The following is a 16,676-nucleotide window of genomic DNA, read 5'->3' on the forward strand; positions in this document are numbered from 1 at the left end:
CTTTCTCAAAGCCAAAAAACTGTATCATTTAATTTGCCTTAAATATTATTTAAAAAAATTGTAACCATATATATAACAATATATATATATGTATCTAACTACTTACGCTAGAAAATTAAAATTGATGGAAACTTAAACAATAAATGCATGATACAATTTTTTATTTTAATTTGGTATTTTATGTACACCAATGTTTCACACCAGGTTGATGTACAAGTTTTGTGGGATATCGGATTTTTTAGTGCGTTTTTGCGAGACCATTTCAGGTAAACGCCACACCCCCGTCTGGGCACATTGTGTCCAACGGTCACACTAGTTTTTTTTTCAGACCCAAGCCCATCGTTTTTATTTGCGGCGTGCGGCAAAACTAAATCGAAAGAATACCCGAAAAGCAAAGTCTCGCATTGTTTTATTGTTGTGATCCTTTTTCAACGACCGCGTCTCTATTTTTTGTTCAGTGCTTCAAGTGCTAGGTTACACCAAAAACAAACGAAGCGGAAGAACAAAGCGGACACGCAAAAAAACGAAGTACGCAAAAGGGAGAAAAGAGAAGCAGCATTTACAACTACAACAAACTAAAGTGATTACGCATATTTCGTATGTTCTTGTTGATTTTTGCAGTGTTAAAAATACATACTACTTTTTATACTAAACAAAAATTTAAAAATTGCCATAAAGGAAATTTTTGGATTTGTTTAATAAACAAAATCGTAAAAGCCGCCAAAAGGCGCCGCTGCCTTTGCCGCAGTCGACGTCGACGTCGAAGAAAGTGTGTGTGTGCCAGCAGAAGGCGAAAAAACCAAGCCCATAAGTGAAATTTTTCTCGGCGATTTTTTCGTTTTTTTTTGTTGTTTTTGTATTTGCCTTGTTAAATATTTAAATCTAAATAAAAGGCATTTCATCTATTGTGTGTGCTCCATTCATGCAAAATAAGTGAAAGAGGCGAGCGTAAAAGAGAGAGTGGGTGAAAGAGAAGGAAAGAGAGAGCCTTTTTATCAACGGCTATCAGCGGGAATATTTGTTGCCGCACCCCGCTTGACCTTATTCTCTTTCGTTCCCGTTCCTCCTTTCTTTTTCTCTTCCCGCTTTTGATCACCCTCTTTTTGCGCGGTGTGCAAGGTGCAGTCGACGTCGTTGCCCGCATATTGCGCGTTGACTCATACGCACACGCACCCGCACGCCCCCAAATCCCCTATTTACCTCTATTTATTCCTGCTTCCTTTTTTGAATCTTTTGTTATGCTCCAAAAACCGTTAAGCATATTTAGCGGTATTTCGTCAAAATATTTTGCAATTATTCAATTTGATTAATAACCAGTATTGTGCTTCTTGGTATTGCTTTTTGGGACCAATTTCCATTAAAAAGCTTAAAATATTTCTTAGAATTTTCATTTTAATCTTAGTTATTTTTTTCTTTTCATGACATTCGCTTTGGGGCATTTTTGTCTTCATTTTTTGTTTTTTGAGCTCACTATGACCCGTTTTCAGCTTTATTCCTCCCCTTTCACAATTCTACTTGATCTTCACGAACGTGCCAATTTTTGGATTCTGTTGCTAATCGGATAACCATTTTGACATTAGCGTTAGATCATCATGGTCGTATTCTTTAAGCTGCTTAAACTTTATCCTCATCTTCATGTTCCAACGTTTTTAATGACGTTGAAACAGCTGCAAAAGAAAATAAAACAGAAAAGATAGACTCGAAACGTGACATAGAAAACGGCATGAGCTAAAAAAAAAACTGTTTGATTTCATGCTTTACAGTTTTTAATTAAGCTCAAGTTCAAGTTCAATTTATGTGCCTCCTTTTTTAGTTAAATAATTTTTCATCTGACTCACTCCTGAATGGTTTCCGAACTTGTTTCTGATGTGTGTCATACACAGTTTTCTATGCCTCCCTCCCCTTTTCCCCAACATTTGCTAATTATTAGTGTTTGTTTGGTTACCAAGGGGCGTCAAAAGCTTCGACAATAAAACGAAAAGCGAATGAGGCTATAGTGAAATATGCGAAATAATGCGTTATATGTTCGTCCAAAACTGAACCGACGAACGGTTGACATGTGGGACTGGAAAATAGGACTTGGGATGTTGACTTATTCAGTTCATTGATATTAAATTTCCACTATATTTTATTAGCTAATTTAAACAAAATCATAAGCGAATTTTTTGTATTGACAAAGATTTTTGCGGATTAAAAATCTTTTGATCTTTTAGGAAGCCTTGTAGATTAATTAGAACATGTAATAAAATATTTATAACCAACAAATTTTGTTTGTAGAAAGTTAATTTATTGCTTAAAATTCCCAGGAATTCAATCCTACTCAATTAGACTTTAAAAACTTGGCCACAAATACATAAAGTTTGTTTATTGATTTATAGCAGGTACAGATATATAAAGAACTCAGATCAACATAAGTAAAACTTTCATTTTAAAGGCTGTCCCAGAACAGTCAACCTAAACTCACTGAACTTTCTTGTTTTTAAACTCTGGCTATTTTCTATTCGAATTCTCTCACAGGTAAGAATAGATTAAAAACAGCGGCAACAAAGAAGCCACTGACTCACGATCCTCACTATCTCTCGCAGTGACACAGTTTCTATAGTTTTTCTCATCTTTTGTTCGGCGTCTCAGGCATCTGCTAACTTGGCCCAAAGGCAGAATATATAGCTCAACTTGGCAACTTAGCCCAATTTATAGCCATCAAGCTGTGATTCGCTCTAATTTCACTTCTAATGAGAGTTCGTCAGGGGAGACAAATCAGAAATGGCTTTTTTTTTTTTTTTTATTTGACGAGACTCTCACATAAAGGTTCGTTTATATTCTCCTGTTGATTGTGGCCTAATGTTGGTGTATACTTAATTCACATTTACTGAATCGGAAGAAAAGTTCCGTAATGCGATTTGGCGAATTGATGAGTTCGTTGTAGAGACTGGCTAATTAACAAGGGCAAATGTATTTAAAAAGCGTTTTTACTGATGTGTTTTTTGCTTAACGATTATTGATCTTAAAATAATAGATTTGATTGTTATTCTTGGAACTTTAATTTTCGATTTTAAAGCATTTAACGTTTGGAGACCTTCGCAGCTGTGTGTCCAACAATACTCGACAACTCCGCGTTATCATTTATTTGTTTGAACACTTTAGACTGTTACATCATTGTATCAGCATCTCCATATCTCCATATATCTCTGGCATAACATACCTTATACAGGTTTTTTTTTGTGTTCAGGTTCTCGAGTGCTTCTCATGGCTTTTGTTGTTGCCTCATCGCATTTGAAGATCTTTTATCACAGCTGACTATGCCTAGGTTTTAATTATGCTCTCCTCGCTTCAGAAAACACTTCCCACGCATTGTTCGTATATGTGCCTATTTTTTAATCCTCACGGTGTGAATTGAGTTTGTATTTTGTTGTGTGTAAGAGCATAGCTGTCGCTATCTCCAAAGGCAGATCAAACTTGTTCGCTCAAATAAAACACTTTGCACATGGCTCTGAGCCACGCATTTCGCTTGACAAGTTTGTCCCAGCTTGGGCAAAGAAAGTTGCAAAAAAAAGCACAACAAATGAATAAGTTCCCCGACACTTTCTCAGGCTAAAAAAGCAATTGTAGATTTTATAGGGAGGGGTCAGAAAAATGAACAATAGTTCAAAGAGACAGGGCCGAAAATACACCCTGAAAAAAACAAATAAAAAACATAGAACTCTTATTAAAAGGTCTATATTCAACTTAAAATATTTATGCAATTAAATCAATTTGTGGTGTTTTATTTTTGTGAATAGGCAAAGTTTCAACTTGACATTGAAAGCGTTGCACGCGACTGCGCAGCGTCCTCGAAACCGTTGACTAAATGCAAATATGCAAAATATGTGTATTTTGTGACTCAGCTGGAATAATTTGCATTTCAATGGGAGTCATTCTTCTTTGAACAAAGTACTATTAATAGAGTTGTCAAACCACGTACATTAAATCATAGTTTTCTGAATTGCAAGTATTGTTTTCAGTGTGATATGCCCAGATCGCAAAAGTGCATTGCACTGATGTAACCTAACGGAGGATTAGCCAGCTATTCGATGAAATAAGAAAAGTTCACTTGCCGCTATTTCTTCTGCTTGATTAAAGCACTCTACTTTTTCGCCACCTCTTTTTCTCTTCTTTTGAGTATTTGAACCTGCGTTTTATGAGGTAGTAAGAAAAAACCGAATAAAAAACAGATTTAAGTGCAATATTCACACACAAAGTCAAAGAAGTTGATGACAAGTTGCAAAAGAAAAAACCGTGAAAGAAGAGACAATTTTGCGCGTATTTTTCCATCTTTTTCCCGCACACACAACACACACATGGTGGTTTATTGAACTTAATCTTGTACGGAAGTTTTACAAAATCACGCCTCTTCTCTTTGGAGAATGCAAGAAAAAACAACAAAGCGAGAGAAAATAAAAAGAAAATCGGCGACAAGAAATCGTTGCACTTGTTGTAAATGGCGCAGCGAAATAAATAAAAGCGGGCAATTTATGTAGAAAAGGGGGCAAAAACTTGGCAGAAAATTAAACGCAGTCAAATGGCAGCCAGAAAAAAGGGGGCCAGGTCTCTGAAAGGGATTTTACAATTTCAATTGCTCAATTACGCGCAGTTTTTCGTTTATCTGTTTTTGGTTAGCTTTTTCTTCTACTGTATATATTTTTTTGTGGGTTCATGGCAAAGGAATTCTTGCCATTAAATCGATCCAGTAATTACCATAAACTTATAGGATACCATTCTTAATTATAAACATTATATCTGTATAAACATTTTTTGCGGTCTAGAAACACAACTTGACCAAGCGTACACATCGAAAAAAGTTTCCTATTTCTGTATATATAAATAAATAGAAACAAGAAAGGAAGCTAGCTTCGGCAAGCCGAAGCTTATATACCCTTGCAGTCATCAAATATATCGAACAAAATGCATAAGGGCTAAACAACATCGAAGCTAAGACGATTTTTCTGTTCATTTTTCATATTTTCGACTATAGATCATATGGGAGCTATATGATATAGTTGTTCGATTTTGATCAAATTTAATTCGTAATTCAAGAGTTAGAAAACTTTATATTCCGTTATTTCTATATAGATTTTTCGATCTTTCCTATGGTAGCTATAAGATATAGCTGTCCGATTTTTATGAAACTTTTTTCTAAATATAAGGGTTGTTAAAAAACTTGATATTCAAAAAATCATGCTCGTGGGATAAAAAACAACGATGTTATCAATTTATTTCCATTAATTCTATATATATTTTTCGATCTCTCCTATGGCAGCTATATGATGGAGTTGTCCGATTTTGATAAAATTTAATCGGAAATTCAATAGTAGTTAGAAAATGCCATATGGAAGAAATCAAGTCGATCTGATAAAAAACAACGGCGTAAGATTTTTTTATTTCATTCTCTTGTATTGGAGCTATCCGATATAGTTGGCCGATCCGGCCCGATCCGACTTATATACTGCGTGCAATAGCTACACAACTTTTGGGAAAGTTTCAGCAAGATAGCTTTAAAACTGAGAGACTAGTTTACATAGAAACAGACAGACGGACAGACGGACAGACGGACCGACGGACCGACGGACCGACGGACAGACGTACATACATATTTCGACTCAGATGGTGATGCTGATCAAGAATATATATACTTTATGGGGTCTAAGGTGTCTCCTTCACTGCGTTGCAAACTTCTGACTGAAATTATAATACCCTTTTGCTCTGCAAGGGTATAAAAATAAAATAATAATAATAAATTTACAGGGGAATTAAAATAATTAAAACGGTTGGATCTCAAAAAAACCATTAAAAATGTTATGTTTAAAAAAGAGTTTATTTTTTCTCTGCATTAACTGTAACTTTGTTAACCACAAAATCGCTTCAAGGTTAAAGCCAACAAACCACAACAACACGGGGGCAGTCAAGCAACAACAATAACAATAACAACTCAACCAGGCCTCCAGTAAACTGAAATCAACTAAAAATAAATTCATTAATTTAACAGTTAGGCTTGAAATGGAACTAGCAAAACAAACGCGAAGTGCGGAGAAGATATAACAGAGCAAACATGGAACTCTGACACGAATTTCACGAAGCACACGCAACACGCATCTGAAAGATAGAAAACTGTTAGCTGTTAAATGATATAGACCCGAAAGATACTCAGTCATGAGTTACCTATCGGGTGGGTTAAAAATTACAACTATATACGATTTGTCTCAAATACTAACCCTAAAATGTGATCAAACCTTTTATGCAAATACTATTAAATTAAAAAAGAGTCCCAAGAGCGCCAACTCATCTACCTGATATACATATATACCCCTTTGAGGTGTCATTAGAGCCACCTCCCCACTAATGGTATAATGCCAACATAAAGAGCCGAAGGAAATTAAGGCAATGCCAAAGGCCAAAAACACGAAGAGGGTGACAAAGAGAAGAAGGGAGAGAGCAAAAAAGGCACGAAAGGCCCGTTTTGTGGGAACTGGTAATAGCGGTAAACTCGTAGACTTTCGTGCACTTTAAGCATTAAACTAAACTCTTCGAGTTGCACATGCCACACATCACGCTTGGATAACCACCCACAAAAGCAGACAAAAGGAGAGTAAACTCTCGATTAATTAAATAAAGAAATATCAATATATCGAATGTTTCGATAGTATCGTCGTCTTCGATCATTACCGATAGTCTAGAAAATTTGCTTAGAAAAATATTGAAATTGAAAGAAAACAAAACCCTTTCAATAATACTAAGTTTTATTTAAGCTTTAGGAAACCTTAGGAAAATTATTACAACAAAAATGTACATACAAAATAAGCCAAGAATTTATAATTTTTTCCTGCTGTTTATGTTCTAGAGTATTTACTGTAATAGTCAAATAAAAGCAACCGTGGCTGAGGCACGAAAAACTAAAATCAAAAGGAGAAGACGCTAAAAACTGACGTCATTGGCGACCCACCACCAAAATAAAAAAGGGGGGATAGTCGGAAAAGCCGAAAAGAAAAAGCGAAGCAAAAATCAAATCGAAATCGAATGGGAAAACAAGCGAAACCATGATATAAGTAATAAACAAATCTGACGCCCAGCAGAGCCGGGATATTCAAATATGTACTTGTATGTACCTAGAGCAGAAACAGTGCAGGGAAATTGCGGAAAAACTTCATAAATTCCCTCGATCGCCTATTTCTACGGTCTGTTCAAAATCACTTTGGACCAAATAAATAACTAAATAATTAGCCCAGGGAATACATTTTCCAAAGTGTATTAATCGAGAAAGGTAGTTTATAAACTTTGTGGGAAAAGCGCAAAGAGTTTTGGCAGTGAAAGAACTACAGTTTGTGGGCTTATTTGTACGAAAAGGTGAACGGAAATTTAAGTTTTTAAATACAAGTACTTTGCCTTTGATGTCTTGAAGATTAATGTCAAGTTTACCAAATAAAAAATGGTTAATTTTAAAAGATAAAACAACGTGAAATATGTATAGAATTTTTTCATGTCATAATTCGGTTTTACTATTATGGGGGAAACAATACAAATATATTTCTACAATTACAAAAATTGGACAACAAATTTAACCATGGCAAAAAAATTTCTATCTCAAATACTTAAAACTAAAAAAACATTCATACGTTTGAAGTACAAACATTTGACTATGATTAATGAGCTTAAATGAAAACAAAATGGTACGAAATTTCTTTAATATTTATATACTTTTTTATTAGAAGCAAACGCTTAAGTTTATTTAAGCAACAAACTAAATGTCAGAGTCCAAAAATTAATATTTGATGAACATGAAAGAACCATTTATGTTGACACACCAAATAGAGGAAACGAATTCCGTTTTTGTTGTTTAAAATTCAAACAAGAACTTTGGCTAATTTATGCACAATGCCGGTGGGTGGGTTTGGCAGGGGTGGTGGGTGGAAAGGATAAACAAATAGACAATGACGTCATGGCAGGTGAAACGACTTCAAGTTGCGTTATTTCCACCAGAGGTAGTAAATGAAATTTCCGCAAATGCTTGAACCAAACACGAAATGTTTGGAATCAACAACTTCGTATTGATTTCGATATAACACACAAATGTATATATTAATTAATGGAAAATACTTTTTTATTGAGCCATTAAAACCTAAAAATTCATTTGCGTTCGGTTTTGCTTTTTATTATAACAATTAAATAGGATTTTACAATTTGGCCTTACTAAAAATATATTTTTTTTCCCATCGGCAACTAATCTAATCAGCAAAATTACCATTAAAATTATTGTTGTTTTTCTGAAGGAGCCAGAAATGTATTTGCTATTAGCAAATACACGAAGAAAGATTTTCAGAATAGCAAAAAACTAAAGTCTAGGGAAATTATAAAAACTTTGTATGTTTTCTTTTCCTTTTAGCGGTTTACCTCATGTGATAAATTCGACTTCTCTATTGGTTGTCATAACCGGTAAGCGTTGACTATGGGAGCCATATCTCGTTTAACTCGATGGTTGACTCCCAAGTCAACTTTTTTATTGCAAAAAAAGTTTAAAATCGAACGTCAATATTCCGATTGGGAATACCAAATTCCTAACTGCATCAGTGCAGGTTTAGTTTTTTTCTGGTCGACTATAAATTCCGTTGGTATGCACATTCCGCTTTGGGACCGTAAAAACTTGGCCGTAATGTTAATTTTAGAAAGAGAGCAAAAGCAGGAAACGCGGTCTTCAAGATCGTAAAAAATGTTTTTTTTTTCCCTCTAAATATTATTATGATCGTTTTATGTGCTCCATAATTTCACACATTTTGGCTTCTGTTGAAGTTTTGGTATTTTTCAAAATGAAATAAAAAACATTGTTACTTTGAAATTGCCTAGGAGGTATCCAGGAATTTATACACTCCCATTTTGATTTTTTGCGACCACGTTATACATTGTATTCGCGTCGTCAAGCTCGCGCAGCGTTGCGTATGAGTAATATGCAATTTAAAAAGTTTGCTGCCGCTATTCCCAGGTGTTTCTGTTGCCAATTGGGCAACAATCCTCCTTGACAATTCAATTGACTCAGCATGGGTGTGGGAAGTTTCTTTCCCAGCCAGTTTAGCCTTTTATTTGCGCTCTCTTTCGAGTAAAACTGATTGACGTGCAGCTCTACGTTGATTACTCATACGCAATGTTGGCCCAACTGGATGACTGACTGGCAATTGTTGGCTGACTGACTTGTTGCCTCTGGATTGATTCGACAGCAGCAGCTGCCCGCTTTCCATTCAATTTTCCACCGCCGCGTCAAATTGAAAGGCAGCGGGCAGAAAAGATATAAAGGGAAAAGGCGAAAAAAATACAGATAAAGGGAATTGGTTTCCTATTTTGAATACCCTTTTGTTTTTCACAACGATAGCAAAGCATTCGCGTTGCCTAAAAGAATTGTATTATTATGATGTTTAAGGAATATTGTTCACACTCATTTTCTCAGAATTTCAAGTCAACTAACTTATCTCATGTAATAGGCATGGAAAACTATTTCGTGCCATTTGCCTTTCAATGATTTCAATGCGGTTGCCTTTTTTTTGCCTATACTATTTTTGAATGGATCCAATTTTGTGGTTGCCGCCTGGTAATTTAAATACCCCGACAGCCCTGAGCCAGATTAAAAAGCAAGTTAACCAAAGCTGGGAAGAACCAGCTTGAATTCTTGAACTCTCAAATGGAAATGGAAATTGAAATGACCGACTGCCAAATGGCCACGTGTCTCCACTTTCCACTTGGATCATTTATACGGAATACGGAATACATTCCCTCAATGCGTATTTCGATGCCAAAATTGATTGGAATCGATGACGCAGTGGGCACATAAAACGGGGTTGATCAGACGAGGGGAATGAATGGTATGGTCACAAAAGGCTAATTGCAAACGGCAGCAACAAAAAAACCCCAGAGCCATTTTGGCCCGGTCTGCATTATGCTGCTATATGTTGGCCTTTATGTTTCTGTTGTTGTCCCGCTTCGCCATGTGTTAATAGTTCAATGAACTTTTCATTTTATGCTTCATTTGCGACTCGAACAAAGCGAAAGAAAAAAGGCAGCAAAATGTGCAAGTCGATGACGAAAATACTCTAGCTGTAAATAGTAACATAAGTGAATAGGATAAACCCAACAGCAATCTTTTTATTCCTTTGCTAAAGCGTATATAAACTAAATCAACAAATTGCTAAGGTTTAATATAACTATAAATATAAGGAGTGTTTAGTTATTCAATGAAAGCCAAACACCCCTTGCTAGAGCATTTGGAAGTGTAAAGAGTACAATGGCGATTCATTGACGGCTTTTCTTATTGCTTATTGCCATCGCTTGTTACGTAACCCCGAGAAAAGCTAAAAAGCCGAGACAAATACAATCAGTAAACCTGTGAGCCGACTCTTAAGTTGACAACAGCCACTGACAACTTTTGGGCCATACCAACTACGATCGTGGTTTCTTTTACACTAGACCATACCATTCATAACTTGCCATTTACATACACCCATCGAACCTTATAGATATAAACTGCAATAAAAAATGGCAAAACGAGGGGAACAATGTGCGTTTACATTACTTTTTTGGATTCGCTGACAAGCCAAACAGGAAGCTCCTATTTATTTATTTAATTATGTATTTATTTGTTTAACCGTGTCGTCTCTCTCGAATTTTGCAGACAGCAGACAGCGAGTGTGAGCGAGTGAGCGATCAGCGAACGATCCCGCCATCATGAGCAAGAAGCCGACAGCCGGACCGGCGCTCCACAAGGTCATAATGGTGGGCAGTGGCGGCGTGGGAAAGTCCGCCCTCACACTGCAGTTCATGTACGATGAGTTCGTCGAGGACTACGAGCCCACCAAGGCCGATAGCTATAGGAAAAAGGTAATGCCCAAAAAGATTTCCCGCCTTTCGAAAACAGTCTTACCTATCTTATCTTTTTATAACCCCTAAATACATGATTTACCCCACAGGTTGTGCTGGATGGGGAGGAAGTACAAATAGACATATTGGACACGGCTGGTCAGGAGGACTATGCTGCGATCAGAGACAACTACTTTCGCAGCGGCGAGGGTTTCCTCTGCGTCTTCTCCATCACCGACGACGAAAGCTTCCAGGCGACCCAGGAATTCAGGTGAGTGTGTCAAGCGGTTCTCCGAGGGCATTTTCCCCTTGGTTTTCCCCAGCATTTCCCCCGACTCTTCGCATTTTTCCTCGGGTCTCTTGAGAGTGTCGCGTTTTGTATTTGTCTCAGGCTGACAAGTGTCGCGGTTTTATTTCTCACACGAGCTTTGCTTTTTTTCTTCTTTTATTATTTTGCGGTGCTAATTAGTCACATAAGTTGTTCATATGTATTTTTTTAGAATGTGTATTAAATCTTGAATCTTATAGAGTCTGAGGTATTAAGACGCTTAAAAATAAATGATGTATTCTTATGTTCTGTTTAGATACTTTGTATTTGTAATAGATTTGTAATATTCTTTTAAAATGTTGATGAGGTATTTATCTGTTCAGAATGTCTTTTGGTTTCCGTTTAAAAATAAAGACAACTTTAAGCTAATAAATATTTTCTGAGCACATAAGTAATAATTGGTATGACTGTTATGACACTAATGACTGGGAAATGTTTCTGAAAAGTGGTCTATAATGATAATAGAACCTCTAAGTAAGGCGCACCATGTCCGCAAGTTGATAAGTCAACATTTGAATATGCCATGCCTCTGTTTTTAAAGCCAAACTTAAGTATGCCGCATCATGCTCGTTTTCCCTGATAATTCTACCTATGAAATGCCATATCGGTGTCGTGGCCCCCACTTAAACGCCCTTTTCCATCGACCCAATTGAGTTATTGAAGCCTGGCAACCCAACAGAGCTGCAGGCAGATAAATGTGACTGGGAAATGTCTATGGGACGTCGGCCAGTGGCAGGGTGTGACCTGCTTGGTAAATGTATATTTATTCCCCAATATAAGTGCGTCCCCCTGCCCATTTCTGTGCGTTTACATTTATAAAACCTACTTGCTTTCGCCTCAAGTGGAGTGACACACGCAATGAGTCACGCCTTTTGATAAGGGTTTATTATCTATCATTTGTTCTGTTCTTTTTCCTAGTTTTACATTCGCCAATTTGTGACGCCACAAACCTCTTCGATTGTTTGTACTTTTATATGACTAGTCTTGCGATCGTATAGTGTTGCTCTGTACAGTTTGATATTTAAGATGCGAAAACCCCCTTTTGTATTTTCCAGAGAACAAATCTTGCGGGTGAAGAACGACGAGAGCATACCGTTCCTGCTGGTGGGCAACAAGAGCGATCTGAACGACAAGCGCAAGGTGCCGCTGAGCGAATGCCAATTGCGGGCGCAGCAGTGGGCGGTGCCCTATGTTGAGACCTCGGCTAAAACCCGCGAGAACGTGGACAAGGTGAGTTGTGGTGATGGCGCCGAGAAATGTTGGTACTTGTCACCTGAAGAAGTGACCCTATCCAACAGACAACAACAGTAGAAACGAATCGCGAATCAAAAGAAAACTCCTTGGAAATTGGCAAGCTAAAAGGTTTCTCTCGAACAAACGAAAAACTGCACACAGTTTTTTTTTGTTTAACTAGTATTCATAGTTTATTTAGTGTGATTTGCTTTTCTTTGTTTCGCTTACCAACGAAACCCTCACTCACTGAGTATATTTAACGTTCCCGCAATGAAAACACTCATCTTATTGCGTTTTCTATCTAGATGTTTGAGTATGAAAATGTAGATTTTTCTGATAAACAATTTTCGAATATTTAATTTTATGAAACAAGCATAACATTTTGAGCAAGTGTAAATTAATATTCTAACTGCCACATAAGGTTTTTAAAAAAGGCTAAAGTTAATTAGTCGTTCATATTTCAAGCACCAGTAATTTCACATTCATAGCTCTCAGCGTTATTTCCCCTCTTGATACAATCTATCTTTATAGCTATATACTCAGTTCAAGGTTAACTTTTCGAGCTTTTTTAAATGATAATAACAAGTGGGGACGTTCAGATAACAAAAGCATAAAAATAGGTCTGGCAGGCAATTCAAAACATGAAAATCTAATAAGGAAGCAAGTCATTAGGGAAAATCCTGTTGATTTATTATGTAGTAATGGGAAACTAATAGAAAATGAAATGAGAATCCATATAATCTTAATAGCGTAGCATTGAAAAAATCTTAAAAAAGGGGAAATGCACATTCATTCCATATTTAAAAAAATGTAGAAATTTATTTAGATTTAAAAAATCATCTAAGTAGGAACATAACTTATTATGAAACTACATATATTTTTTGTAGATCTCCTTTATTTTATATTAAACATTTAGATACTGTTTTGCAAATGAGAAGCTGAGACGACTTAGGAGCAACAAATGTCTCAGCTTATTGAACAACTAATCTTTCTCCTCATTGCCACACACACAGCGAACCACACACAGATACACACACGCACACAGCTACAACAATAAATGCACTGCCCAAAATAGTAGACTTCTTACCAAGCTTTCAACGTTGCTGCCTTAAACGAATATATTTTATTTTCATTTTATTTCAACCCTTACTGATAAATGCCAATGCTACAAGATCTCTATATAAATAAAAATATGTGTGTGTAATTATGTTGGTTCGATCTTTGATCATCACTTATATATCGCAGTTGCGATATCTGATTGACTCTAATGCTGACTCTGTATATGACTTAATTCCCAATCCACAATTACAGGTGTTTTTTGATTTGATGCGCGAAATAAGATCACGAAAAACCGAAGATTCGAAAGCCACGAGCGGGCGTGCTAAAGATAGATGCAAGAAGCGGAGACTTAAGTGTACCCTACTTTAGGCATTAGGTGCATACAACTTCCACTACCAAATACGAACTATAATATATATCCTATGAATCCTATAGAATATATGGCCACACCCACTATACCCGTAGACACTATAATTTGTTGCTTAACCCCCGCTTGATTGCTTTCGGCACTTTCTCTATCTCTTTAACTAACTTTAACTTAACATTGGTCGATTTTATATATATATTTTGGCATATTTTCTTATACTTCCGCTTGTTATATTTAGTTATATAGTTTTTTTTATTTCAAATTTCGTTTGCCAAGACTACACTTTAAACTAACACGAGGATCTTCATAACCACTAACTTTAAACCCAGACAGCTTTAAACTTTCAATTAGACGAGCACCGGATATATTTGGGATAAAGTCGGAAAATCACTGATAGTATTGTCCACCGTATCGGGCTCTAATTTTCTAACCATATTTTCAGAATTTAACAGCGAAAATTATACAAAACTATACCTATTGATTTCGTATTAACTATCAATGGTTTGCCAGCTCCTAACGTGGGGTTCCATATATTTATCTATCTGTACAATATTAATTTAATCGGTTAATGCTCAAGAGAACATAGTTAGATTGAGAAAGGTTTAGCGGTGGGCTTTTTCAAGTTCGATACACTGAGGAATTTCTTAAGAATATTTTCCAGTTGACACTAACACTGACACAAAAACACACACATCTGTACATACACATACACGCCTATACCACCAACACTTCTAAAACAAGACTGTTTGAAATTATTTAAAGCATTTCAGTTTTGGTTGAATCTGCTTTTGATATATGCCTGGAATTTTGAATTCATTTTATTTGGTTTGGTTGTTTTCTCGATCACTTTCTTTTGGTGTATGAGCCTAAGTAAAACTCAAAGAACAGGGCGTTTCTCAGCAACCTTAATATAATGAATTTATAATATATATCATAATATTATTTTGTTCTAAAAATGTTTTTGAAAAAGCTGTGAAATCCGTGTTCTTTGCTGAATTAGGAAAGTTTAAGACACTGTTTAAACTTTTCTTTTCTACTTTGGTTTTAGCAACTTTTCAAAATTTCTTTATCTATAGAAAAACAATTTAACCCCACCACCTGAAAAATAACAGAGAACAAATAATAGTGATTTAATAAAGGCTAATAAATGATTTGTATTTGTCTAGGTATTTTATGATCTAATCAGGGATATTTCATCGCGTAAAAAACAACGTCAGACGGACGTCAAACAGCCGCCGAAGCCCAATTCTCATTGCTGCCAACTGCTGTAGGATGAACAACAACAACAACAACAACAGACAACAACCATACGATGAACAACAAACAACTGCAGCAGCAACAACTTGGAAACAACAACGGCCACACGGATATCACCAACCACAGAATAGCAGAAGAAGAAAATAACGATATGTTAATAAAGAATTAACTTAGAGAACACCAGAACACACTTACACAGAAGAAAATGTCAAAATTATTTGCCACACTTAAACACATAATCCAAGGTAACTTGCATTGTAATATACATAAATATATTATTTAGGCAACCAATTTCCCAAAAACATAAAGATAAAAGCACACAGACAGGCAACTTGTAGATTCTGCCGATTAGTTTTGTTTTCTTTTTGAATTATCTATTTTTGTGTTGCCCGTAAAAATAAAATGTTAAAATTAAAAGAAAAACTAAAGCTTGAACTTATTAAATATAATCAATCTTAGAAACCTAAACAACCCGTAATAATTATGCAATTAATAAATGCTTTAGGTATTTCTCTTGTTTAATTATACATACGCATACATTTTTTTGTAATATTTTAAAGTTAAATAGCTAAATGCAAACCAACACAAACCAACAAGAAACCACACAGAAAAGCTTTTTATAAATACATCTAAATATATATTTAAATATATACAAAATAGTTTAAAGTATAAAACACTTAAAATGCTAGAGAGGAAAATAAAAAAGGGAAACGAAAACAAATAATATCTCCAATTATTAATTGTAAACGAAATGAATCGAAACAAATTTTTAATGCAATTTTTGTAATTTTCTAAACCAAACGCAAATGAGTAGGGGTATATAAAAACAAATTCAAATGAAGAATGATAAACTAACGTTTTTGACAAGCTTTGGAGATTTCCCTTTACTAATGGTTACTTTCTCACGCTGAAACACATCCAATATATATTTAGCAATTACTCCCAGTTGAATTGCTCCTTTGTTTACTTTTGTAAAACTGCATTCTGTATTTTAATGTTTAAGCTATTATTATTATGATAATTATTATTAAATATATAAGTTATGTATGTAATCAATTGATGGTTGGTTCATATTTTGTATCAAGCAATTCCCTTTATCCTTCTTCGAAAATTGTTGCAAAAAACACGAAAACTCGGTCACAGCTAGAACCCTCAATCATTTATTTCTTTTCCCTCACGTTCATACATGCATGTATTCAAAATAAAATCAAGCAACAACCCGCATTTTTTTTATATAAATATATATACATAAATTATTATTACGAAAGTTAAAAATGGCGGTCGAAGGAACGTACTTTTAGCTTGACTCAGAAATAAACCGAAAAATATATGTAAAATACAAAAATCACAAAAACTGTTGTTTTTTCTTGGTCGCCCTTTATGGGACATTTGTGCATTGTTGTTGTACAACATCTTGGATTGCAATCCATATTAAACAATGCTGCTAAATATCGACTGCCACTTGGTCAGTACGACGTTTTTCTTATTTTAAGTAAACTATTTTTAAATTGAGCGCCGATTATTTGGGTCCAATGGAAAATCGATAGTTGAACGCTACGTTTC

The 16,676-nt window shown here is 35.4% G+C and overlaps 1 protein-coding gene across 4 annotated transcripts; it reads left to right on the top strand.

Moving 5' to 3' along the window:
• The first annotated feature begins 304 nt into the window (after nucleotides 1–304).
• Nucleotides 305–16,458, top strand: LOC108091337 (ras-related protein Ral-a). Of its 4 annotated transcripts, XM_017190480.1 has the most exons (6): nucleotides 305–597; nucleotides 10,685–10,890; nucleotides 10,980–11,140; nucleotides 12,253–12,427; nucleotides 13,742–13,865; nucleotides 15,023–15,057. In XM_017190480.1, exons 2-5 carry the CDS (start codon nucleotides 10,738–10,740, stop codon nucleotides 13,856–13,858), a joined length of 606 nt encoding a protein of 201 aa, XP_017045969.1. In that variant the 5' UTR covers nucleotides 305–597; nucleotides 10,685–10,737; the 3' UTR covers nucleotides 13,859–13,865; nucleotides 15,023–15,057. The 4 variants fall into 4 exon arrangements, with proteins under 4 accessions (XP_017045969.1, XP_017045972.1, XP_017045970.1 ...); XM_017190483.2 differs by lacking the exon at nucleotides 13,742–13,865 and having other exon boundaries at nucleotides 15,023–16,458; XM_017190481.2 differs by lacking the exon at nucleotides 15,023–15,057 and having other exon boundaries at nucleotides 305–580.
• Nucleotides 16,459–16,676: the final 218 nt, after the last annotated feature.

The sequence above is a fragment of the Drosophila ficusphila genome, unplaced genomic scaffold (assembly GCF_018152265.1).
Source record: "Drosophila ficusphila isolate 14025-0441.05 unplaced genomic scaffold, ASM1815226v1 contig_198, whole genome shotgun sequence".
NCBI lineage: Eukaryota > Metazoa > Arthropoda > Insecta > Diptera > Drosophilidae > Drosophila > Drosophila ficusphila.

What these genes read in the sequence shown, in the direction of transcription:
- LOC108091337 (XM_017190480.1), top strand. Translation starts at nt 10,738, where the DNA reads ATGAGCAAGAAGCCGACAGCCGGACCGGCGCTCCACAAGGTCATAATG. An exon ending in CCGATAGCTATAGGAAAAAG is followed by an intron (nt 10,891 to 10,979) that starts GTAATGCCCAAA and finishes TTTACCCCACAG; the next exon opens with GTTGTGCTGGATGGGGAGGA. An exon ending in CAGGCGACCCAGGAATTCAG is followed by an intron (nt 11,141 to 12,252) that starts GTGAGTGTGTCA and finishes TGTATTTTCCAG; the next exon opens with AGAACAAATCTTGCGGGTGA.